Below are 25507 nucleotides of genomic sequence, written 5' to 3'. Positions count from 1 at the left end.
ATGAGAACAGAAATTGTGCTCCGGCGGTGTGGTGGCAGCGGGAGGCCCCATTAGCTAAAGTGGTACCTCAGGTTAAGAACAGTTTCAGGTTAAGAACGGACCTCCAGAACAAATTAAGTTCTTAACCTGAGGTACCACTGTAGTCCCAATGTGGCAAATGTTATCTCAAACCTAGTTAACCCCAAGCTGCCATGCGAAGCACACTGACTGGAGTAGAGATTTGAAATGCCTGGTTTAAATTGACTTATGTCAGTGGGTTTTTTAATTTACACATATTGGGCCAGATTCCTCTAACCAGCCCTTTCAGTATAAGCCCTGCTCAAGGACTTCCGCCTGTGTAAAGGGGTTTTCCCCCTGCACCACCATTGGCTCTGGGGGGTTGGCAGACAATATAGTACTGATTCTGTAAAACCCAGAAGAATTGTTCAACTTGGCTTAAAGATACTGAATTTAACAGGGTTTGGCAGAATTTTGGCTATTAAAAATGAGTATTATGCCCCGGGGTCTTGTTTTTATTTTTAACCATAACGTTATAGCTGAACCTAATCAAAAAATGGCAAGAACTTCTGCTTAAATTTATTTGGGCAGATAAAAGATATTGAGTTACATCACAAACTACCAACAGAAAATATGGAGAGAAATGGCTTTTCCCAAAATAAAATACTATAATAATGTTTCTATGCTTAAGTCACCAGAAAATCTGGTTTATTTATATATGCTTTGGCCTAACACGAAAAAGGGGTCTTAAAATTATTAATGCAAATCCTCTCACACAAGATATATACATCATGGGGGTGGGGATCAAAAGTAAACCTAGCCCAGGTCTATAATCTCAAACCACAGTTTACTACAACAAGGAATGCAAAAAAAAAACCCAAACCACCCCAAAAACCTTTTAGGAGACATGTCAGAATGGTAAGCAAATAGACAAAGCAAATTAGGATAAATGATGAAATAAACTTTAGGCAAATTATACCATCAAGTAATCTATGAAATGGGGCAGCAGCAGGCACCCCTGAATTCAATTCTGTAGATGCAGCACAAAATACCATCTTGGGATCTTCAGATGAACAATGGTATACAAATGTAAATAACCACCACCAATTAAGAAGATTTTGTACTATTGAGGAAGCACAAGATTTGAAATTTTAATTTCAGGAAGTGACCTGTCAAAAGGAACCTTAAGACAAATATATAAAATAATTACAGAACTAGAACCAGCTCAGGTATCATTCAAAGTGGAATGCTGATATGTCTAGCAACATATACCCACCCCCAATGGACCTGGGTCTGGAAAAATGTTTTGAAATTTACACTTTGTATACATTTAAAAGAAAATTCCTATAAAATAATGACTCCAGCTAGGCTAAATAAAAGATATTCATCTGTTTGAGATGCAGAGCCCCTGCCCTGCCCCTCTTCTGGCGCGGTTTTCAGCATGCATGTCAACAGGAGCACCTGTGCTTATTGTATGCAACTTTTGAGATGGCTCTACAAATATTTCTGTACTTATCTATTCATAACATTATATTTATCAATGTTTTTTAAAAATCTGCAAAAGAACAACCACCACCACCCCATTTATCCTTAATTAAAAAGTCTGTACACAGCCATTTGCACCTGGCACCAGAAAATGAAAAGAACAGGCACCAAGTGTGCTGAGAATCACACTGGGCATATCGTAGTGGTGCAGGGGTCAGCAAACTTTTTCAGCAGGGGGCGGTCCACTGTCCCTCAGACCTTTTTGGGGGCCGGACTATAATTTTTTTTGGGGGGGAAACGAATTCCTATGCCCCACAAATAACCCAGAGGCGCATTTTAAATAAAAGGACACATTCTACTCATGTAAAAACATGCTGATTCCCGGACCGCCTGCAGGCCGGATTTAGAAGGCGATTAGGCCGGTTCTGGCCCTCGGGCCTTAGTTTGCCTACCCATGTAGTAGCGTATCAATACATCAATTGCAAGAAGTAGAGTATTTTAGGAGCATGTACATACCTCAAAGTTTCCAAGGAGGCTAAGACTTGTTACAGGTGGTGCACTGGAACTCAGAAATGGTTTCTCGTGAACATCTGGATCACTCTCTCTTCTTATACACCCTCGTGGGCTATTTAAAAAGTTTTTTAAAAAAATAAACCAAGAGTCACTACTTTTAACCTCCACAGTTACCGTATTTTTCCATGTATAAGACGATCTTTTTTCTGATTTTTCTTGTGATAAATTGAGGGCCGTCTTATAAATAGGTTAATATACTAAGTAAGCGAGGGCTGGTGCTGCGACAGTAGCACGGAAATGTCTGAGATAGGCTGCTTACCCGCTCTTCCTGGCTTAGGAAGAGTATTTGGTAAGTGCCAGTATGCGGTGTATTACGGCACCAGTTCCGTCAGCCAGATCGTCGAAAAGCTGCTCAACAGCTCAGCAAACTTACAAAATATGCTCAGCAACTGTTGAGGGTTCCCAAAATAGGGGTCGTCTTATACATGGGGTCGTGTGATACATGGAAAAATACGGTATATGCACACAGACATTTTCCACTGAAGCTGCCAAGTTTGAACTACGTATGCCAGGAGTGACCAACATGTGGCTCTCCAGATATTGCTGGACTACAACTCCCATCATCCCTTGCCACAGGCTATGCTAGCTGGGGGCTGGTGGAAACTGTACTTCAACAATACCAAGAGGACTACAGATCAGCCCCCTCCACTGCCTTATGCTTTGAAGTTAAACTAATGTACATTTCAGAATGTATAAACACCAATTAAAGCTACTCTTTAAAATGGCAGTTTGACACACACTTTTCACAGATTCTGCTTCCACAGATTTGAAAAACTGCTAGTTTGACATTGCACAAGGTAACAGTCTAGCATATATCATCCAGGCATCTTTCTTTGCAATCATTGGGAAGTTCCCAAATGTTTGGATTCATCAGCATTCCACAGAAGGCCTGTGTGCATTCAGCAACACAAGTAAGGCACAAACTTGTCTTAGCCTGCCAGTTAAAACAATGACAAGGTACCCATTTTTGCCAAGAAATTAAATAGGTGTGACTAAGTGACTATATAATAAGTGATCGTGATTAAGTTGTATATAAATTGTTGAAATAAATACATCTGTACCTTTTAGAAGTTTTTTTCTAAAAAGAATTTACTGTCTTGCTCAGTTAATCAGGGGTATCTTTTTATTTAGTTGGTTTTTAAACCAGATAGATTTTAAATCAACCAGAAGGTTGCAGCGCTAGTTACTGTATGCATAAAATTAGCTGAGTCCGAGGAGATCTTGTTGAAGATGCACATTGGTGCTTTCTTCATAATACTCTCTCATGCACGCCCACAGTTACAGATTATATTGTAAAAACATACAAATATTATAAACCTTTTGGTAAAAGGTTTTTGGTGGACAAACATTTGGAGGACAAACCTTTTGGAGGACAAACATTTCAATTGTAATAATGATGTATCTAAATCAAAGCATCCCGATCGTGTTTTTCTTTCAGGAACCTCAAAGGAAGGAGATTGGGGAGAAAAACAGACTTAGGTTTTGACCACAAGACCTTAACAGAGTTTGAAATCTTGGCATCAAACATTTAAAAATGTTTTAGGGGCATAATGGAAGCAAATGGATATAATGAAAGCAGAGTGTATCTAGCCTCCCACCATTGGCCAGCTGGTACATTTGTCCCAGGCATTAGAACTGAAACGGGACTCTGTAACAGGGGTTCCCAAATTGTGCCCATGTGGACCACCAGTGGTCTGTGAACTTCATTCAGGTTAATGGTTGTAAAACATTCTGCGTCATGTTTGTGAAAATTCAATTAAAAACAATACTGCCTATAGCACAGTGTGTTACAATTGCTGCAGCAGACAGAAAAATAATTTAAGTTGTCCTCCAACACCTTTAGTAATATTCAAGTGGTCCACAGGGGTATGGGTGACGAATCACTACCATATAATCAGTAGTTTGAATAATATTTATTGGTTTGCTTTTTGAATTAAATCATTTAATATGGCAGATAGTCATCTGTGATGCAGATAGGCTCTCTCAATTTATATTAATTGCCAACAACGCATGAAAGCAGTATGTGCAAATTCGAACACAAATGTATTTCCACATCAGAGTGCAATCTAAATCTATCATTATGTAGTTAAATCTAAAATTATATATAGCGTTAAGCTAACAACAGCTCTAAATGTGCAACAGAAAGCTCAAATTTTCTTGACTTTAATCTATTGTAACCGTTTTTTAATATTTTGCTTTTGAATTGTTGTAACCCACCCTGGGACCTCATGGTAAAGGATAGGTATTATTAATAATGCTGAACCAAGAAGTAATAGCTGTGTGAAGCTTATCTTTTTGGATAAGATCCTGTTTAAAGGAAGCATCTCCTACATCAATTGTCTGGGGTTGCACACACACAATGACCCAATGTTGTGTGCATTTTGTTCAACAAGTTACCATAATACTGTCACTGACAGTAATTTGTATGGGAGGAAATGACCCATTCAAGTTTTCTCCTTTCCCAGCAGGCAATCAATGCTATCTAAGCTGATTGCATTGACAATTCATTTTGTGGGAAGATACTTTTTTTTTTGTAGTGTTATCTATGGATCAGAACTAGGGTCTATGAGTTTCTTCTCAGTCGCTGCCCCCAGACTTTGGAACCCTCTCCCTAGGGAAGTTAAAACAGGCTTCCTTCTTGATGTCCTTTCACCAGAAAGTGAAGACCTTCTTGCTCCCACAGGCTTTTGGGAACTGACTGTTTTAAATGATAGGGTGGGTGCCATGCTGTCTCTGTTGTGATTATCTATATGTTTTAATAGGTTATAAATATACGATATATAGTTATATAATTGTTTTTTAAGAATTTCCCCCGTGTGTTTAGCTGTTCTTCTTTTATCTGTAAGCTGTCATGAGTCCCTGTCAGGGAGAAAGGTGGGTTATGAAGCAGCAGCAGCAGTCCATGCAAGCTAAAATTGTGCAGTTTAAATTCTGGTCCTTTTTTGGTCATTTCACCATGCTTTCATTTGCACTCTGAAACTATAAAAGAGACTACTATAATTGTTATCTCCCACCCACCAACTGAGGCTAGCTTTTCCTAATTTATTGCTTTGTTTCTACGTATAAATATTTTAATAGGTTAATGCCTTAACAAGGAGTAAAAATAATTTGCAGGCAAAGTATCTAAAATGCAGCACCTCCTGTGTTTTTAAAATATTATTATGAAATATAACAAAACTATGTAACGGCAACTTACAGGACTTGAAAGTAGAGGCAATCCAGTTCGAGGATGGAAAGCCTTCGTAGAAGTCCCAACCAAATGGTGAAAATTGTTCCTATGCAACACATGTTTGAGTGGTGCTGTGCGCTGTCCACAGAGGAAAAACAATCAGTTATAAATAGGAAACCTATCAAGTTCAGTTCTCTTGCACATTTAAAATTGTATTTGCACAGGTGATTTCTCAGGGACAATGTCTCATCCTAAGTATACAGAGCTTCCAAAATTCGTAAGGAAGTGACAAGTGCAACTTACTCCATGCTGGTTCTCCATATGTCAGGGCTACAGACATATGGCAAATGTCATATGTCGGGAGCAATGGCAAATCAATGCAGGTAGCATCTACAGTACAACACCAGTAGAAATCCCATTAAGGCAGGCATCCCCAACCTTCGGCCCTCCAGATGTTTTGGACTACAATTCCCATCATCCCTGACCTCTGGTCCTGTTAGCTAGGGATCATGGGAGTTGTAGGCCAAAACATCTGGAGGGCTGCAGGTTGGGGATGCCTGCATTAAGGGATTCTCCAACAGCAAGTTCCTTGCTTTGGGCTAAAGAAGGGCCTATCTCCATGTTTCTGATTTAGAACTAAAGAACCAGACTGAAAGCCTAAGGAAGCTCCTTTGCGGATGTGCCTTCAGCAGCTCATTTTAAGATTACAGCTCAGTTCAAACAGCTAAATTGTCAAATTACAGTTCACAGAGCAACTCACTTACATTCCAATCAAAGTAGATACTGCATGCTGACTTGTTTTTTACTTGCACTACTGCACAAACAGGCATTGTTTATTTGTACAATCAAGCATGCATTATGGAGCATTGATGCTAGGGTAGCCATATCAAAATTAAGGGATAGCATTGGAATCAAGGTGCTTTCCCTTGGGAATTAAAACAGCATCTGTTTTATAGCAACATAATGTTTTGGAAAAATAGATAATCTTCTAGACAGAATAAGCCACAGCGGGCAATCAGAGTTTTGGTACATAAGTGCATTATTAGCAAAGATTATAAAGAATCTACAGACATTCAACATCACATGCAAGGGTACAGCATGAATGTGCTTTTGACTGACGTACTGTCAACTATAAGGATTTCAGTTGACCCACAAAACATTGAAAGTGTCACCTTCAGCACTTTATAGTGGGGCCAAGTATGATAGAAATTAAATGCATGAGTAGTAGCAAAAACAAAAACATGCAAGTTAGCTAACACCCACCAGCATCTCTGCATTCTTCTTTTGTTCAAACAAAGCCACCGAGCCTTCTTCAACCACCTTCTTCTGAGAACGTTTTTGAACTTCATAGTCTGTTGGGTCTTCATTCTCATCGTGTTCATTTTTCACTTTGTCTTGTTTATTCTTGCATTTGAAACTTTCATGATCTCTATGTAAATAATTTTCAATACTAGTCAGTTGGGAGCTTTGTTCACAAATATTTGGTTGTTTAGAGTCTTTGTTTAAGCGCTTAAGTTCATTTCTGTGCAAACTATCAGGTGCCTGTGTTACAGTCACTTTTATATTTTCAGGTATTTTGGACTGATCCCACGGTGGATTTGAACAGTCTGGGATGTTGTTTTCGCTAGTGATTGTTTTGTCCTTATGTTTATCTGTGCAAACTACTTCATCAGTGCTACTGAAATCAGAACATTGCTTGGCAATACCTTTCTTTACTACTTGAGATTTATGGGAACAACCAGAAATCACAGATTCTAATTTATCTGCCAGTTCAGATTTATAATCTTCTTTGCTACATGATTGGTTTGTATAGGTTAATGGACTTTTATTTCTATTGACAGGAGACAGCTGAAATGTGTTTTGGACTACTTCATTAGGCTCTGCTAGCAGGAGTTTTCTTCTTGCTTGGGATTTTGGAGATAACTTCATTTCAACATCATATCTAAATGAATTCAAAGGGGTTGCTGGTGTTTTACCTCTTGTTTTTTGGTTGTCTTCCAAGAAAGTCAATTTTGAACTAGAGAAGGAATCTGAAAATATTCCCTTTCCTTTCTTCAGTGGGCCGTCCTCTTCACAGGAAGTGTGAAAAGTCTTTGGATTTACTGAACTAATTTCGTGGACATTAAACACTGGATGACTAACATGAGACACGGGTGGATCACAGTGAATCAGGTGTTGGGCAATCCTTGCTATGACCTCCTGCCGCTCTTGAAGTAAGGAGCTTATCAGAGGGTTAGTTTCCTCTACAGTTTGGCGAGAGCACTGGTTCATTGGAACATAGGCATCAGACAACGGTGTTTCTGGTATTATTCGAGGTTTTCCAACATTGCTATTTTCTGATAAAGGAAGTTCTGAGTTAGCAGTAGGAGAAGAGAACAATTCTCTTCCTTTCTTCTGCAAGCCCTCCTCTTCGTACGCACAACGTGCAACTTTCGAGTTAACCAAACCTGCATCATTTGTGTTGAATGGCCGTCCTATGGTGGGTGACGTTGCTGGATCACAGTGAATCAGATGTTGGGCAATTCTTGCTATAACTTCATGCCGCTCTTGGAGTAAGCAGCCTATCAAAGGAATAGACTCTCCTAATGTCTGGCGGGAAGAGTAGCCATTATGTACGTGGCAGTCAGCTAAACAAATTGATTTTAACGCTCTCTCTGACGGTTCCTGCGGTAACCTCTTGCTGTCAACAGAAGCTGTGTAGCACTGAACTTTAGACTCCGATGCCCCAAAGTCAGACACAGGCCCAGTTGGTGGATAAAGTTTCATATTTTTAACAGCTGTACTAAACTCAGGGCCTTTTCTCACACCAAGCAAGCCTTCAGTCCTCATTATTCTGCCACAAGCACGCTGTGAGGTGGGCACAGTGCATTGCTCTGCCTTGATGGAATCACAGTGCTGATGTACATTATGATCTTCGATCCCCTTTTCATAAAACCCAAGGTTGGTGTGAATACTGCAGGTCAGGACTGGATAGTTAGATTGTCTAGGCAAAGACTGGACACTGACTTTCAAGGCCACGTTGTGAGAAACGTTGGGAACAGGGAAAAAATGCTCAGTTGGGGTCTGGGAAAATGTCCACTGAAGATCCACATGTGCCGCACTTACTCTGAAAAATTAGAAAACATATGGGATTTTAAATGCAAACCAATTCCTTATACGCAATCCAATATAGTTGTGGGGAGAGGGTTCCTGACCTCCCAGCACACATACATTTTCTTTAAATAAAAAACCTCCATTTTATCCCAAACTAGGTCATACAGAGAAACACAACTGGAAAAATCTTTGTTTCTTTCTAATCACCAGATGTCTGTTAAGTGAGAGGTAATGTCTCATTAAGGCCTACCTGTAGAGTATATTACGAGGGACTGCTCCATGTGATACACTCAGCCAAGCACTTAACTGAGAAAAGAACACAAAAGAGCGGACAGCCAACAGGAGAGTCTTCTCTTCAATAAATCGATCACCACTTCTAAAAATACATAAAATATAAACAAACATCTGTTTATTAAAAACATTGTATGGAAAAGAAAGCAAAGCATTAGTTTGGCTTTGATTAGATTATCCAAAAAGAGAGTGAAAATACTCTCCCATACACACTTTTGCTACAATAATTCCCCTCATAAAGGGATTCTTTTGCATCTTGCAAGAACTGCACAAGGAATCAGAATTATTAAAAGCCAATAGCAATGAGTAGCAAAATCTAGCCTGCTTTCCAATTTCTACTGTACCTACAAAATATATCATTAAAAACTAAGGTAAGAAATTAAGCACACACTTTCAGTGTCATTAAGAATAGAGAGCCTTGTGGATTCACTGAAATCTATTCTAATTACTCACAATCCATTAGCTCATAAAGCTGGAATGCACTATTTGCAAAGTCAATGAGTATGTAAAATTACAGAAAAGTAAAAATCAACTTCAATTTAATATTTTCCTTGCACAAAATAAACAGTCTGACAAAATGTAACTAATGCCCAAACCAAATAAATGAAAACATATACACTAGCCTGTTGTAGACTTAAGATTCTATGCCAACTGTTATGTATTTCACCAACCCTCATATATAAACTTACTGTCGTGGAACTGGCTCCAAAATCCACCTTTCTAGTAACAATGCATCTTGCTTGATTGCAGGATCATTTAAGTCATTTCCTTCTGTAGTAGACCCTTCATCACTATAACAACAGTCTGGAAGTAGCATAACTTCTATCATGATCGGAATATTGTTCTTCCACAACAACGTAACCTCGGACCTAGTGCGCCTAGCTTGACGACACTTGAAAAAAATATGAGAAAGCAGTATATTAGATTTAAATCTGCCTCTTATGTACAAGACACACTTCTGTAAGATACAAAGTTTATAATGTGTTTTTGAAAAGGTGACACAGCTTGGCAAAGCTCTTCTTGAGCTATTTCCAATTCATCCAGTTTCCACTTCATCCTTGATTAAAGCATGTAAGTTTCTATGGCTAACGGTACCCAAGAGGGTAACATGGCCAGACTCAAACGCTGCAGCTTTCTAAATTCAATGACTTGCTTAAGTTTTTAAAAAGTGATTAAACTAGCTCAGATCCAATAAATGATAAGCGTTGAACTCAAAAGCATCAGGAATACGGTCGTATTTGCTCAACAACATGTCCATTTTATATCTCCACTGTATATTTGATTTTTTGTACTCTTTCAGTTTCTGATATTCTACAGCCTCTTAACTATTTGAACGTTAGGACACTAGAACAGTTTATTCCCTAATCAAAAGATGCAAATTAGAATGTTCTATTCTAAATTTACCTCCTATACACTGATTCTGCATAGCATGCATAATCTACAAGTCCCACCAGTGGTTTAAACAGATAAATCTTATCAGAACACCAACCAATATTTGACTATTGTGCTTTAAGAAAACTAGGGATTCTAGCATTTTATTGAATGACAAATACTGATAAGATTTTAGCCAAGTGTCATTGTACTATATAGGTGGTCTTTTTAAGGTGTTAAATACAACACACACAGTACTATACACCATTTGCAATTTAATTTATTGGAAGAACTACTTTAAACTGTAGAAAAGTCTATTGATCATTATACCTGGGCCAATTTGTCACTGCATTCATGTTTAGTTGTTACGGGCTGACTTGATTGCGCTGGAGGGCAGTGGAAGCCTTCGGTCCTACCCTTCACAGAATATTCTGGTGTTCTACCTTCAGTAATCAGCAAGGCTAAGTTGACGAGGAATTCCTCTGCTTCATATTCGAAGTATTCGTCCAGAGTGTCTAAGAGAAACCAAAACATCCACTTATGTAAGTATACCAATATGCACAATAGTTCAAAATCTATTTCTTTGTTACACACACACACACTTTACCTTGACAAAATTCAATCATATTTTTAATTCTTTTTAAAATTATAGTATACAAACTGCATCATCAAACTGCACCATAACACTCTTTTTGCACATCACAAAATCAGAAATTGTATTCTAAATGTCCTTCTAAATTTTGCCACTAGTTCTAACAAAGGCCAAGCAACTTTCTGTATCCCAGTGCTGATCGGTTACACAGAAGCAGCCTTTCCGCTGGACTGACAGGGAAGTATACAGGGCCAATGTCAAAAATGAAATTTGTACAGCTGTATGAAATAGTTCCCACAATATCATTTCTGCCATCTAAGTTTTCAGTCTTCTCATGCTTGCATATGCACAACAGTGGCTATCAGAATATTCTGAATAATGCTAAGGTGTGCAGTTTGGAACTAATGGGAGGGGAAACTAAGGTGGAGAGCAGTAAAATTCACAAATCAGCCCAAACTCATTGACATTAAACTGAGAGATTGAAAGGAGGGGCATGACAACCAGGTGACAAGTAGGAATGGGCAGAAAAGGAGGAAGGGACACAAAGATATAGAAATGTAGATTTAAAATTCATCACCTGGAAAGGTCATTTCCTGGTATATACTAAGAAGTTATTATAAAATCTTCTTGGGGACAGAAGAGAGAGCTGCCCATAGACACCAAAGAGAAACCACAAATACCCTTTAAAAAGATCCCAAAATGGAGAAGAAATCCAAAATAGGTCAACAAGACCAAACCCAATCAGTTGGTACAAAATGCTGACTAATGAATAAAATTAAAAGGAACATTGGGGGGTGTGGAATGGCATTTTGGGGACTCTGAACAGGAGCACTCAGCACAGCAAATAGTCTGCTGCTCAGCCCCCACTCGTTTACAATGATTTTTATTATGAATGTTTTAAAAACTTCTATTCCTAAAAATGTTTCAAATAAGTATATACTTCAAAAGGTTTCTCTGAAGAACTTTTACTGAAACCTGCTATTTCTGATCTCTCAAAAAAATTACTATATTTTGCTGGATTAAATTGAAGTGGCAAAAAACCCAACCCCTTCTAGCTAGGAACAGCAAAATTTATTTTAGTAACACATGGCAAGTTTGAAAAACAAGCACAGTTTTATAACTTCTCCTGAAAACTGCCTCTGCTTCTTACATTTGAGAGGCATGGAATGTGTGACTATGATACTCTTGGATTTTATGTCATCTTACCATTTCATGAGGGAATGTTTTGCTTTAGAAACCAATTTCACTTTTCTTAATGAAACCCTTCAATGTTAACTTCTTCCTTGTTCAATTCTGCTTTTTGAGCAGGGTGGATAAAAATTAATGATTTTTTTAAAAAATCAGATTTTAAAAATTTACGGTAAATTGGATTTTTTAAATTTAAATTGGATTTTTTTAAAATTTAAATCGGATTTTTAAAACATGCCTTGGGAAGAAAAATCTTTCTAAAGAAAGTTTTCTATTTAGGTTACATTATAGTCCAAAGGCTATTCATCAGGAAATAAGGATTTGTTTTAAGTTTTTCATGTGTGCTAAGTTGTTGTTTTTTAAAAGTTTAACCACATCAGTTAACAAATATGGATACATATGCTATAATGTTATTGCTTTAGTTAAATAAATTGTTTAAATTGTTATTAAAGAAATGATTATTTTTCTCCTTCCAATAAAGTACAGCAGAAAAGTTGTCCAAATATAAACAGTTAACTTATTAAACCTCACAATAATTTCATAATTATCTGTGTATGTATTTCTAATAGTATAACCAAATCAGTGATGTTTGATATAACGGTAAAAACTACTCTGAAAATTTATTATTCCAAAAATGAAACCTTCATCTGGTTGTGAATATTAAGATTATACCAGCAAGAATGAATCTTTCTGTAAAAAAAATGGTTGAAATCAAGTCTTACTTACCAGTGATTTAAATCAAGTCTTACTGGCTAGTGATTTAAATCAAATCCACCCTGTTTTTGAGTAAAGTTTTATAAATTTTAAAGAACTATCTCTGCATAGTAAACTGCAGCAAGTGCACCAATAAATACTACTAAGTTTTACAGAAGCATTAATTCCACAGACTGGAGATTTCTATTTGTATCAGTTTGTTTACAATCTGTCTTTTTTCTTCATCAAAAGATTCCAGGGCGGTATACAAAAATGTCAGTGTAATCATGTATAATTGAAGCACAACTGAAAAAGCCTGCAAACACCCCATTCCGTCCCACCTCTTTTTGTGATATTTTTGTGATGTTTTCAGGTCACTTCCAGGTTCAGTGCAATGCGCGGTCATACACATATTGAACATGCAGAAATAGGGGGGGTTGCCTGTATGTGCATAATTGTACATATTGTTTTATTGAATAATTACTTTGCAAAATTCGGATAAATTCAAATCTCAAAAGACACCAGTGTTTTGATTTGTGTGTTGGTTTGAGAAGTGAAAATTAGATAGTTTCTCATTAAAATGTAAATAAAATCTAATTTCTTCACCATCCCTAGTTCCGTGTTAAGTCTAGGGGGGGACAGAAAACATTAGACTAAATATATTAATATTCACTGGGCAAGAATCAGTACATCAGCTTAAAAAAATTACTTTTGGATAAGTTTTGAAGGGCTTCCACTCCTATATTACAGAAGAATTTTTTAAAAGCAGCTTTGAATAATGGACACCTCTTGTGCCAAGCAAGATTTACAAGGAGCACACAGAATATGCATTGTTACAGCACAAGTCCAGTTTAAACTAGTATAAGGAATTAAAATTCACCAACTCTCAGTAGATAAAGCAGCAGCTGGCAGTGCTCTTCATAAATTACACTCACTTGATTCCAGCAGATGCATAATGTAACAAATTCCCTTGTTTTATGCTTCTATCACAGTACTCCCCATTGTGAAAAACTGCAGGCCTCATTTGCATTCTGCTTCAGTGGTACTGTGTCCAAGCATTTTTAAAGATTACAACGTTTAAAATGTAAGTTTATGTTTCACAATGGTTTAGTTACAGCAAAGAACAAACCCATCTACCACCCACTTTAGCTGAATTACCAAAGGTCAAGCAGAGTAAATAGCAAAAAAAATCCAACAACCCTATTTCCATTTAACTTATATAAGGATAATGTTTTTTAAAGACTTCTACCTTTAGAAAACATTGAGCAACAAGGAGGAAACCCAAAACAGTAGTTCAGGTTTTACTGAAACCTATAGCTGAAGGCTGAAACTTTGTTCAAGAGATGTTCTAGAATTTAGTTTCAGGGAAGAGGAATGTAAGAAAGGAGACCAGAGCAGCAAAAGACTTCAAATTTGCTTGTGCCTTTCTAGTGTTCTGTTTCCTTGGAATAGTCAATGAAGACTGAGGTTTCTTTAGGATATATGGTTTTATTTACACACATACACAACCTGAGCATACAATGGAAGAGCTCACAACATTAACATTTCAACAGATATTGCCTCCCTATTAGGTTTCCAAGAACCCAGGAGCTACAGCTTTGGGTCCCACATAGATCAAGACAAGCCTCTGTCTATTGTTCTTCATCCTAGGAAGATGTGACACCCAGCTAGGTTAGGTGGGCTAGCTCTTTAAGATGCTACAAACAGGTACTTAGCTGAGCTGCTAAGGCCATTATCTTAACAAAGGAACTAGTTTGACTGCTTCAGCAGGTTTCCTCTTACAGGTTCTTAACTCACAAATACAGGATCAAAGATTTGGAAAGGATCCATGGGTATCATCAAGACTGACCCTATAACTAGTGAAGTTTTTAAACGGACAGAATCTCTGAATGGTAAGCAAGGAATTCATTGACTGTATGGAAACTCACAACTAGAACATAGGAAGTGGCCTTCCAATTTTTGTTCTACCATTTATGTAGAACAAGTTTGGACTGAAGGAATTTAGAAAGGAGCTGGTGCCTCCCCTAGCAACTGTGAGACAAAATGAGACAAAAATGAGACAAAAATATACGTTTTGCCCATTTTTACAACACCATGTTATTCATTAATGTCAAAAGCAAGCAGCTTCCATAACATCAAGGTACAGAAAATAAAATATGCTGGTACAATTGGACAAATCCATTTCCCTTTGAGTGACTTTGTGGGGGAAAGAGAGAGGGATGAACCAAGTCCACCTGCCCCCCCAAAACCCTTTGAATTGTGTCTTCATGGTTATTTGTGTTCAGGGTAATATTGGGGTGGCTGGAAGACAATGCCATTTTCAATACTGACTGTGCCTACAAAAGGTTTGGGGTGGTCATACTGCTTTGTTTTCAACTGGTGAAATCCTCCAATTGTCCATACCACTGTTGTTTTTTTCCAGGTGTGTGTGTGTGTCCCCTGCTTCTGTTACACTACAATGCAAGAGTGGCCCTCCAGATAGCAATAATGCAGGAATATTGAGGAAGTATTGCAGAAATAATCAAGTGGAATGATGTATGAACAGCATAGCATAAAACTACCACTAATGCACTATTATAGCATCAATGACATGTTGCAGAATACACCCGTAAAAAAAATACCAGTCCATAGGGGCCCTCATGCAACATAAAAAAATTAAAGCTGGTATTGAAAATAGGATGATACCCAAAACAAGGAATTGCTATATACCTCAACAACACATAACATTCTCAGCTAACACCCCTTTGGTTCCAATTACAACAAATATTAAGTCAAGCTTTGTCCAAGATGCCATGCACACTCTAAGATACTAAAATTGACATTTCTATTTAGCAAGATCTAAATCACAAACAGGTCTCAGCAATTCAACAGGACTTGTAAAATAACTATTGATTATTTCAAGAACCCGTGATTTTCTAAGCTTCAATCAAACATGCCAATTATAGTCATAAAAAGGAAATATTTTTTTCCACCTGCCGGTACAAACAACAGCAGGACATTCTAATACAAAGGTAGTATAAGCATTGTCACAATTATGATCAAGGCAGTGGGATCTTACAGAGATTTATAGTACAAAGGCAAATACCATAGTCCAACTAACTGAACAAATTCACATACTTTGCAATATTTACATGTTGGGATTTTGTCAGGCGATTATTCTGGTTCAAAATAATTCAGAATATAAAATAGTTTGCAAATGAGTAAAGCTAGAACTTGCCCAATGCTTCGGTCTTTTGCTAGCAGTTATACAATGGAGTTATTAGAGATTCATGCAGATACCCACCCAATCAGGCACTTGCCAAAAGAGTGTTTTTAAAAACTTTCCATTAAAACAAAGCTGTATGAAAAATATCACAACATTTAAAACAAAGGGCAACAATTTGACAATATACTCCCTCGACAGTACTTGGAAATTGAGGTGGATTTCATAAAGAAGTTCAATGGGCAGAAGAGGATATTGAATAACATTGCAAGAGATTCAACCTTGGAAGGCACTGGTTGTGAGCTCAGCTTTGGTAAAATACCTATGTTTTGTAATCAGGTCATCAGACATGTTGAGTCCCCGACAGAGTGATCAGCTACAACTAATGAAACTTGAGAAGGTCTATTTTAAATTCTGTAACTTTAGACTATCAGTAAACATACACAAGTTCAAAGTCAGCACAGCTTAAGCTCATATCCCAGGACAGAGTGTTTTCAGTACAGTATGTTTTACTGGAACTGTATTACAGATCCAGTTTTTAAGCAGGTGGTAAAATATTCCCACAGAAATTTTATCAATTTGATTCTAAGAACAACTTTTACTTTCTTGATTAGGTGAAAGTTATAGTCTTTCCATGGTCTATATATAGCTATATATGGCTAAAATGTTAACCCATATATGGTAGAAACTTTAAGCATATCTACTTGACTGTCCCAGGAGTCAATGGAGCTGCCATCAGGTAAACATACTGAGAACAGAATAGTAATGTGCATAAACATCAAACTAACAGACAAGGGAGTCCTTTACATAAGTATCATTTAACCAGTGGTCAACGACTCATACATTTGGTGAATGTATACTCAGTGCTTTTTTTCTTTAAAAAAAAATGTTTAGGGGTACTCTCATTTTCCTACTCACACTGAAATACTGCCCCACAATGAGGCCAAACTTAGATTCACAAAATGTTTAGAGGTATGCGTACCCCTGCGTCCTCCCAGGAAAAAGCACTGTTTATACTTATTTATAGCATTTGTTTATTGCAACAATTTTACTCCAAAGAGGACACGGTGTGATTTGCAACCCAAAACCCTAAAATCCAGATTGTAAACACACAGACACACAAGAGTACATGAAACAGTATTTAAAAGGAGATGATTGCATGAAATATAGCATTATCTGGAGCCACAGAATGTGCAGGCTGATCTCCCATGGTATATTCGCACAGCTCTGACCTAGTTTCACCCGTTATCCCAGGGAGTTATCCCAGTTGCAAGCCTCTCCTGAGGGGAGGTTATTGTTGCATGTGTATTTTGTAACAGCCTGTACTGTGTATTCTTAGAACATATTTTTGGAGGGCCAGGATTCACAGCTCAAAATATACAACTCCAGCGTTAGTCCCACCTCCACTCCCTTGCAATCAAAACAGTTTAACAGCTGCATGGCTTTTCTAATCAAGTGCTGCATTCTTCCAGCCCTGAATAGGGAAAAGGAAAGGAGACCCAGGAACAATGCTGATATCAGATCTAATAAGGAAGCATTAACATTGGGGGGCCTCTGTTCCTAATAACTACTCAAGAAACTACTCAAAAAGTTTCATATAAAAATTGGATTGAATTAATATTAACGCAGACAATGGCCCAAGTCTTTTTCTTTTAGGTCTTTTGCTGCCAATGACGGCTTTCCTATGACTATCAGGTTGGGCCTAAATGCAAGGCTGTTCTACATCATCACATTCTTACACATAAGACTCTGAACATAGGAACAGATTTGATGACTACAGATTCAGCTGACAGTGGGAACCTCTTGTTTTGTGTGTGCTGCTGCTTCGCTCCCCTCCATACTATGCTTGTTTCTCAAGGCTTAATACTGAGGGAAAAATACAACATACTGGGGTAAAATGGATCCCAGTGCCTTGTTCCCTAGAAGCCTCTAGCTCAGGTATGGGAAACTTTTGGCCATCTAGATGTTGCTGAACTACAAAGCTGATCATCCCATGCCATTATTCATGTGTGCTGGATGGAACTGATGGGAGCTGCAGTACAGCAGCTCCTGATTTGCATTAGCTTCTTGGGACAAGGGCTTAAAAGAATAGCAGGCCCAACATCAGTAGCAGTACCACCAAAGAAGCCACAAAGGATGAGGGCATCAATCCCCTGTGTCTCATCAGATTCCTGGGTGAGAGGCAGAAACAACCAAAAGGGGAGGAATGCACTTTACCCAGTTTATCAGTAAAAGGTGGAGTGACCTAGGGAGAGGATGGAAGCTATTCATGGACACATACTCAGAATACATAATGGATGATTACGGAACGGGTGCCGGTGTTGGGGGCATTTCTTTTGGGAGGGTCTTTATTCAGGGTTCTGGGTATTCAGGATGTACCTGGGTAGAGGTAGTAGAAGGGTCAGATTCCCTTTCTTCAGGGGGTAAGGTAGAGTAATCAGACAGATGTAATTGCATACAAGGCCATGGAAGCACTTCTACAAACCTAGCCTATGCATGTCATTGTGATAGAGGACTCAATCCCAGAAGCCCCAGTACAACCCGAGCCTCCCCTGCTCCATCAGACAAAAAGCCTGCTAGAGTGGGCTGAAACCTTTTAACTGAAAAGGCACGTGGTTGTCTCTGAAGAGTTTGCAACTGGGCCAACTGATTCAAATCTGCTGCTCTTATACGGGGCTCAAACTTAAGTTTGTTGCTAAAGCAACATTTGGGTCCTGCTTTCCTATAGCCTTGTTGCAGTGGAGGTCTGTGGTTGTAGGACAGGGAGGCCTACAGGTACAGCAACTGGACATAGGTATGGGAAGGTCTAGATGACTACAAAGTGTCTCTTCTACCAGCCCTATCTGTATCTCACAGGTATCTGGGTTGCGGCATCTATGGCAAGGTGATATTGCTTTCAAATGCCAGGCCAATTCATAGCAAGATCTTGCTCATCGGTGACATTTTTATATAGATGAGGAAGCTGATGTGGATGGATGGGCTGGGTGGAGCTGATCTGATTCAGCTTTGCCCACCCAAGTACTCGGTGCAACATCAACCTTGGCTACAGGGGAGGGTGGAGGAAGTTCTTGTGGTCCATAACATTTCCATATTGCTCTCCATAAAACCTCTCCACCCTGTGCCACACCTATCTTAACCTCTGCACATCAAATGCTGGTCTTAACCAACATAGCTTAACATAAATTGAGGTTTCGGATGATGGACTGAGGGAACCAGATCCTACAGATATCAGAATAGTCAAATACAATGAGAGAAGTCAAGCAGCATTACAATTGCCTGCACTGCTAGTTGGCAGATACTGGACGTATATATTGATTTCTCCCATTTGATGAGATTCTGGCCAATTAGCTGGCTTGACATAATCAGCCCCACTGCCAGCCCTGTATTTCCAACTAGATGTCTGCTTCACATGGTGATAGGGATGAAAAGAAAACTTCTGTGGTAATCTATCCCAAAACCTCTCTTGCAGCCAAAATGGATAGTGGAGTACCATCCTCCTAGATGCGTATAGAGCTGAGAGTATCCCATCCCAAAAGGGGAGGGCCACACAGGGCCACATTAGGGCTGCTAGTGGCAAAAGATTAGTTGGTACCCATTTTTGACACCTTTGAGTGTCCACCAACACACTGGCCCTGTGGTAAGCTCCAGTTCCAGGAATGCAAAAGCCCTTCTTCAATTGGTTAACTGCATCCCCCCCCCCCCCCGGAGGATAATCATGGAGGGGAAAGAGCCCCAAAGAAATTTATGAAATAAAGCACTGAGATGCTTCTGATATTACTGTGAAATGTATATAAAGGACTGCCTCTCTGAACAGAAATAAGACTAGGCAAAACATTTATTTTGACTACGTTGACCTTGTCCCAGAGACAGTTGTGTCCACCTGTCAAGGTCTAACCTTGCTTACACAACTATTCTTTCCACTTTTACCTTTCAGTTTCCCAGTATGTTAAGGCTGTAGGATACAAATAAAATTACCAGGAATCACAGAGGCTTGGGGGTAGGATTTTGTTTAAGGTCTTGAGTTCTGATTTAGACCAGTTAATGCTATAACTCAAGAGCAATCCGCATTATCCATGTGGTTTGGGCAGGTATCATGCTTTCTGAAAGTAGCATGTCATCTACATATAAGAAAATCTTGTGCTCCTCTCATCCAACGTACATCCCCTTGATGCAATGGTTCATACAGATTGCACAAACCAGTGACTCTAAGCAGAGATTTAAAAATAAGACATGGAAGAAGGCAGCTTTTCCAAGTCTACATCTCTAAAGCAAAGGAAGAGAGGACTCTTTTAATCATCACTCGCAATGTGGGTACCAAACAGTAAAGTTCCACCCAAATTAACAATTCCCAACATACTAACCCAAAGGCCTTCTATGCACTAGTGTCTGCAAAGGGCCAGTGTACTCTAGTGAGTGCTTTCTCTGCATCTGGCAAGATGAGTGCTGAAGGGGAATCCATACATTTATTCAGAGTCACAAATATCATATTATCAACCCCCAGGTTGAGTTTTAGAACTCTCACCTGATTTGGGTGGTTTAGGGTTGCTATCGCCTCCTATAACTTATCCTCCAGATCGCTGTAAAATTTTTATCAGCATTAATCAGCGACATTGGCAGACAACTTAAACATGAAGTACAGTATTTGCCTGGTTTAAGAAAGAGATGTGTGCCTTATATAGGGAGAGGGGTAAGACTTCTGTTCTACAGCTCCACAGTAGGCTGAAAGTAATATTGGTGCTACTGCTATATGCCTTTTCTACCATTCAACTGGAAACTTCTCCAGACTTGGCTCTTTACCATTTTTCATTTGCTTAATGAAGGGACCTGCAAGAAATACCAACTGGTCTGCATTCAACTGTGGCAGCCCCAGCCACACAAGAAAAGTCAGTTTGCTGACACTATAATTCAAAATAAATTAAATTGAGCACTAATTTCCTTTGGTGAAAAATGTGCCTTATTATATTTATCTTTGATTAGAAGAATGTGGCTTGGGGGGGGGGGCAGGTGGTATGCCAATAGCTGGCTGAGATGGCATGTTCTTGCAAGAGATTAGAAATATATTCAATGAGTAAGGTTTTCACTCTCTCACCCACAATTGGCAAGTCCTTTCTTTCTGTTTTTAGGGGATAGTGTGGCCACACAAAGACTTTGCTGGCGTTCCATTCTACTGCATAGGATATTGTGGTGCCTTTCTACAACCCCTCCTTGGAATTTAAGTGCTAGTGGAAGTTCTGCTGCAAAAGCTTCTTGAAGGAAACCAGATTACCTGTGTATTGACACATTTTAATCTGGGTTTTAGTTGAAGTACGTGTTATAAGGAAGTTTCCTATATTGTTGCTGCTTGCCTTTTGATATCTCCCCTCGCGCCATTGGAAACCTAGCTGCTTATCTGGAGTTCCTCAATCGGATCAGTTACAGCAGACAAGTACAATGAAATACAGCTTCCCCACCACTACTGATACTCACTTCTAATGTGGAAGAGTGCTAGGTATGCTCTATGTCACACACTACCCTGGGCCCGGTGTGAACAGAATGGGTCCCCTAGAATATGCCTCTTGGCATACATTCAGCAGTTCTCTGTTGAAAGCCTACTCTAAGATTACGATACAGGAAGTTTGCATATCATTTTCATGAATATATGGAAGCCCAAACCACAGCTGGTAGCTTTTAATTGACTCTTTAATCTGGAATTAACTTCTAATGTAAAAACTGCGACAGCTGCATTAGAAAAGATTTTAAATATACTTGAAAACACACGACTATGTTTAGAAGCCTTTCTATTTGCCACCTTGAATCTGAGCGCTTCTATTTTCAGACTTAACTAAAAAAAGGCATACTTCAAAAAACCAAAACAGAACCTAACCAAAGAATGTTTTCTTTAAAAAATTGATTAAGATTAGATTCTGAAGAGCCCACTCCTGTGGAGCATTGGAGTCTATGTTTGAATAATGGAGAATTACAGCACAACCCACATTTTCTGTCTAATCATGACTTGTTGAATATATTAATTCCACTATTAATTCCACTGTCCTGAGGTTGATCTGGAAAAGGCACTGAATCATAATTTTCAGAAATCAAAACAGGCACATCCATGTTTATCAAACTAGGATACTGATATCTTTTCCAGATCCCCACAAATTACAGGTTATTAGGCAAAGATTCCAGAATCACAATGTGTTAAATTTGCACCCAATAATGTTGTACAAGAAATAATAATGAAATTATATTAGTTGAGTTGAAAGGGAGAAAGCCAATAATTGACAACGTTCTTGCTCCTGCTCCCTTTCCCGGCCACTATTTTGCATTTTTATTTACTATTATTTATTTCGCTCAATAATTGCTTCCTATAAAACAGCCCAAAGTGATTTAACAAGAAAAACATTTCATCTAATACAGGTACCAACTGGAAAAAAGCCTCTAAATTCCTGTTGAAAAATGGTTTTCAATGAGTGCTGAAAAAACAGGACCGGTCCACCCATGAAAAGGGTGAAGCAGCTGCCTCCAGTGGAAGTCCTAGAGGTGGCGCCCCTCTTGCCCTAGTGGGGTACTTCCCATTTCTTCTCAAATGGTAAAATGGGATGTGTGGCCCTTGTGAAAGGTTAAGAGTGACAGCACCTGCCCGATAGGCAATAGCAAGAAGTTATAAAGCAGAGTGGTTCAACACACAGCCCACGGGCAACATGCAGCTCCCAATGCCTTTTTTGGTAGCTTTGGCAACATTTGACTCGCACCCCTAACACCTGTGCTGCCTGGCTTTGGGAAGATTTGAGGGATCTGACAGGGTCCTTGAGTCTTCCTGCCTCCTTCCTAAAGTCTAGTTGGCACTTTCTCAGCTTAGGGAAGGAGGACGGAGGGCTCTAGGACCCTACCAGAGCCTCATGCCTCCTTCTCAAAGCCCTCACTTAGCCATCTTTGGGAAGGCAGTATGAGGACTGAGAAGGGAATCAAGTTTTGGCCTCGCTTCCCCCCTTCCTCATGCGACAAGGCAGTGTGTGGTCCACAGGTTCCCAGTCAAAGTACTCATGGCCCACTTGGTATGAAAAGTTGGACCGCCCTGTTCTAAAGGACAGGTGTTACCACACTAAAAGCCCACTTCCTACATCATACAGAACACATCTCCTGATGAGGGGATATTTGCAGAAGGGCCTCTCTGGCAGAGCACAGTGACTGGGCACAGAAGGGGCAAGACTGCAAGGGGCAGATTTCCTGGTCCCAAGCTGTAGAGGACTTTGTACACAAATACCAGAACCTTGAACTGTTGGCTAAATGGCAGCCATCTGAGGCAGCATCTTGCATCTCAAAGCTGCTATTTAGTGGTAGCTGAGCCTTGGACAGTGGTACCTCGGTTTGCAAACTTAATCCGTTTTGTAAGTCCATTCTTAAACCAAAGCCATTCTTAAACTGAGGCGCGCTTTCTCCAATGAGGCCTCCTGCCGCCGGTACCCTTCCATCTTTCGGCTTCCGTTCGTAGATCAAGGTAAAGTTTGCTAACCAGAATACTACTTCCGGTTTTGCGGAGTTCATATACTGAATAGTTCATAAACAGGGCTGTTCTTAAACCGAGGTACCACTGTACTTGAGATTGTATGGCTAGCATCATTTAGTAGACGTACTGTCATGAATCTCAATTTAAACAAAGAAACTTTTGATTATAGCTCCTAAGTTCTTGCTAAATGACAATTCACTGTTTTAGGTAACTTTCTAGCTAACGTGCACAATTTTAAAGCTTCCACAACTTATTGAATTAAAATTGGAGTTGCTTAGGGCACATACATGGGGTGGGGAGTTGTTTGCCCAACTCAAATTGCTGCACAATGATTGGTATAAACTATTTTCAGTCCAGTCTTTTTCAAGTACAACTCCAATGACAAGAACATTGGAATCTGCATTACAAGCAACTTTTGATTGATTTTAATTTTAATACGTTCTCCAGGGACCATGACGATATCTAGTTGCAGGAGGATTTACAGAGTGCCTTGTCAAGGTAATATGATGGCTTGGATTGGTGGCACAATTTTATGGTGCCTTCTGTATCGTTCCTGGAGGATGGATCTCAGAATGTAGTACCAATGGCCTTTAAGGTTCTAGAAGGATTGTCTTGTTCCATTTGTTATTCTCTCAGCCTTTCATTTAATTATTTAGGTCATCTGGAGTACAGTGTTGTCAGCATGCTCATCACTCCTCCACCCACTCTCTTTCTACCTAGTTCCAGGCAAACTGTGGCAGTTCTGAATCCATCTGAGGTCAACTGAGGACTTGATGTGGCCTAACAAATTAACCTTAATCCAAATAAGATGGAAGTACAGATGGTAGGAGGGAGGGCAGATCTGGATAGAGGTACTAAAACAGTTCTAGAGGGGGCGGAACTCCTCCTGAAGGATCAAGGATGCTGAAGGATCAAGAACACCAGGTCTTGACCTTAGTCCCAGACAGACAGGTAGTGTCTGCGTCCAGAAGCACCTTTGCTCAGTTTAAGCTGATGCATCAAGCACAGCCTTTCCATGGGGGTGGGAACCATGATCCTGCCACATTCCCTGATCACATCTAGATTACTAAAATGTGATCTACATTATGCTGCCCTTGAAAAAGAAATGTCCAGAAGCATCAAAATGTGATAGTGATGTTATTGACAGGAGCCTAGCCTTTTGACTGTATCACATCAGTTGCATTATCTCCCTCCTCAAATAAGTGATTTCTCAAATATACATCTGTGTTTAGTCTTTTATAGCAACTACTGAGGTAATAATGATCCGTAGGATTCTAAATCTTTTCATACCTTGTGGAAAACTGTAGCGACTCCCACAGTTAACAAGCCATAAACTCTTTGAGACAGCATGAAACCTTACTGTTTTTATTTAAAGTTTTCTGGGCACACCCACTATAACTCAACTCATTCTGCCCAAGCTGCAAAGATACAACTGAAATCTTGCCGCTTAAGAACATACTATCTTTACCTGGGGCAGTGTTTTGAGAATTGCTTTTAGCATACCTGCAAACCAAGAAGAGCATACAGAAATACATGTAGACATATTGTGATATAGAACTTTGGGGTTTTTTTGCCCAAAGAAGTCAGTCACACTTATTGGTGATTCCATTGCCAAGTCTGTTAATGTTGCCCATGCTTCAGATAGAAAGTCCACTTTAAAATATTATTCTGAGTGCCACCTGTACTTTATCACCTCAAGTTTAATCATTGCTTTAGCAACAGCAAAAGTTAAAACACTGCAAAACTGCTCCAGTGAGATAGGGAAATGTCACAAGCCCCAGCCAATCAGCACTGAGCACAGCCTGCTGCCGAAAACTAGGAGAAATAGTTTCCCCTGAACTTGTTCTGGCAAAGAATTAGGTACACGTCACATGTAGCAAATACACTGTCAAGAGTTCAGCAACTCCTCTTGTGTGTACATCTGCACACAGCATTTGCTTGAAAATACTTAATTGGAAGAATACAAAAACCCACACTTCACCATAGTAGTTTTCTTTACAAAGAGGTTATTATGAATAAATATCTGGCCTCTATTCACTTTTAACAATCATTAGTGTGCTATTCAAGAGACTTGTGCTCGCTACACATTTTTGCCACATTTTCTTCCTACAAGACTCTTGGCATTACAATGATCAGAGAAAAAGAGCCTCATGGGATTTTAAGATTTCATCTTGCAAATCCTTTTGCAGAGGACTCAGAGAGTCAAAGTTAAATCAAGCAATTGCTACCAAGTTTTCAGGGAATTGCTTTTCGAATTAGTTGCCTTTGGATTGAACAGTACTACAGGAAGTGTATTAAGCATTACAGGTGACTATTTCTGGAACAGGTATGATCTGCCTCAACCTATATCTAAAGACATGAAAAATG

At 39.2% G+C, this 25507-nt stretch overlaps 1 protein-coding gene across 1 annotated transcript in view; it reads right to left on the bottom strand.

Annotated features, from left to right (window-relative positions):
• Window positions 1–25507, bottom strand: part of ATOSA (atos homolog A) — a 51532-nt gene that overhangs the window by 7707 nt on the left and 18318 nt on the right. The window contains exons 2-8 of the mRNA XM_083411920.1: window positions 10310–10494; window positions 9298–9500; window positions 8568–8693; window positions 6488–8330; window positions 5252–5362; window positions 3418–3497; window positions 1999–2107 (exon numbers count right to left, since the gene is read on the bottom strand). Of these exons, the coding sequence (XP_083268046.1) occupies window positions 1999–2107; window positions 3418–3497; window positions 5252–5362; window positions 6488–8330; window positions 8568–8693; window positions 9298–9500; window positions 10310–10494 (2657 nt within the window). The remainder of the gene's footprint in view (window positions 1–1998; window positions 2108–3417; window positions 3498–5251; window positions 5363–6487; window positions 8331–8567; window positions 8694–9297; window positions 9501–10309; window positions 10495–25507) is intronic.

Source organism: Podarcis tiliguerta (assembly GCF_965153285.1).
Source record: "Podarcis tiliguerta genome assembly, chromosome: 14".
In the NCBI taxonomy this organism is placed as follows: domain Eukaryota; kingdom Metazoa; phylum Chordata; class Lepidosauria; order Squamata; family Lacertidae; genus Podarcis; species Podarcis tiliguerta.
This window is presented reverse-complemented; position numbering and strand designations above follow the sequence as displayed.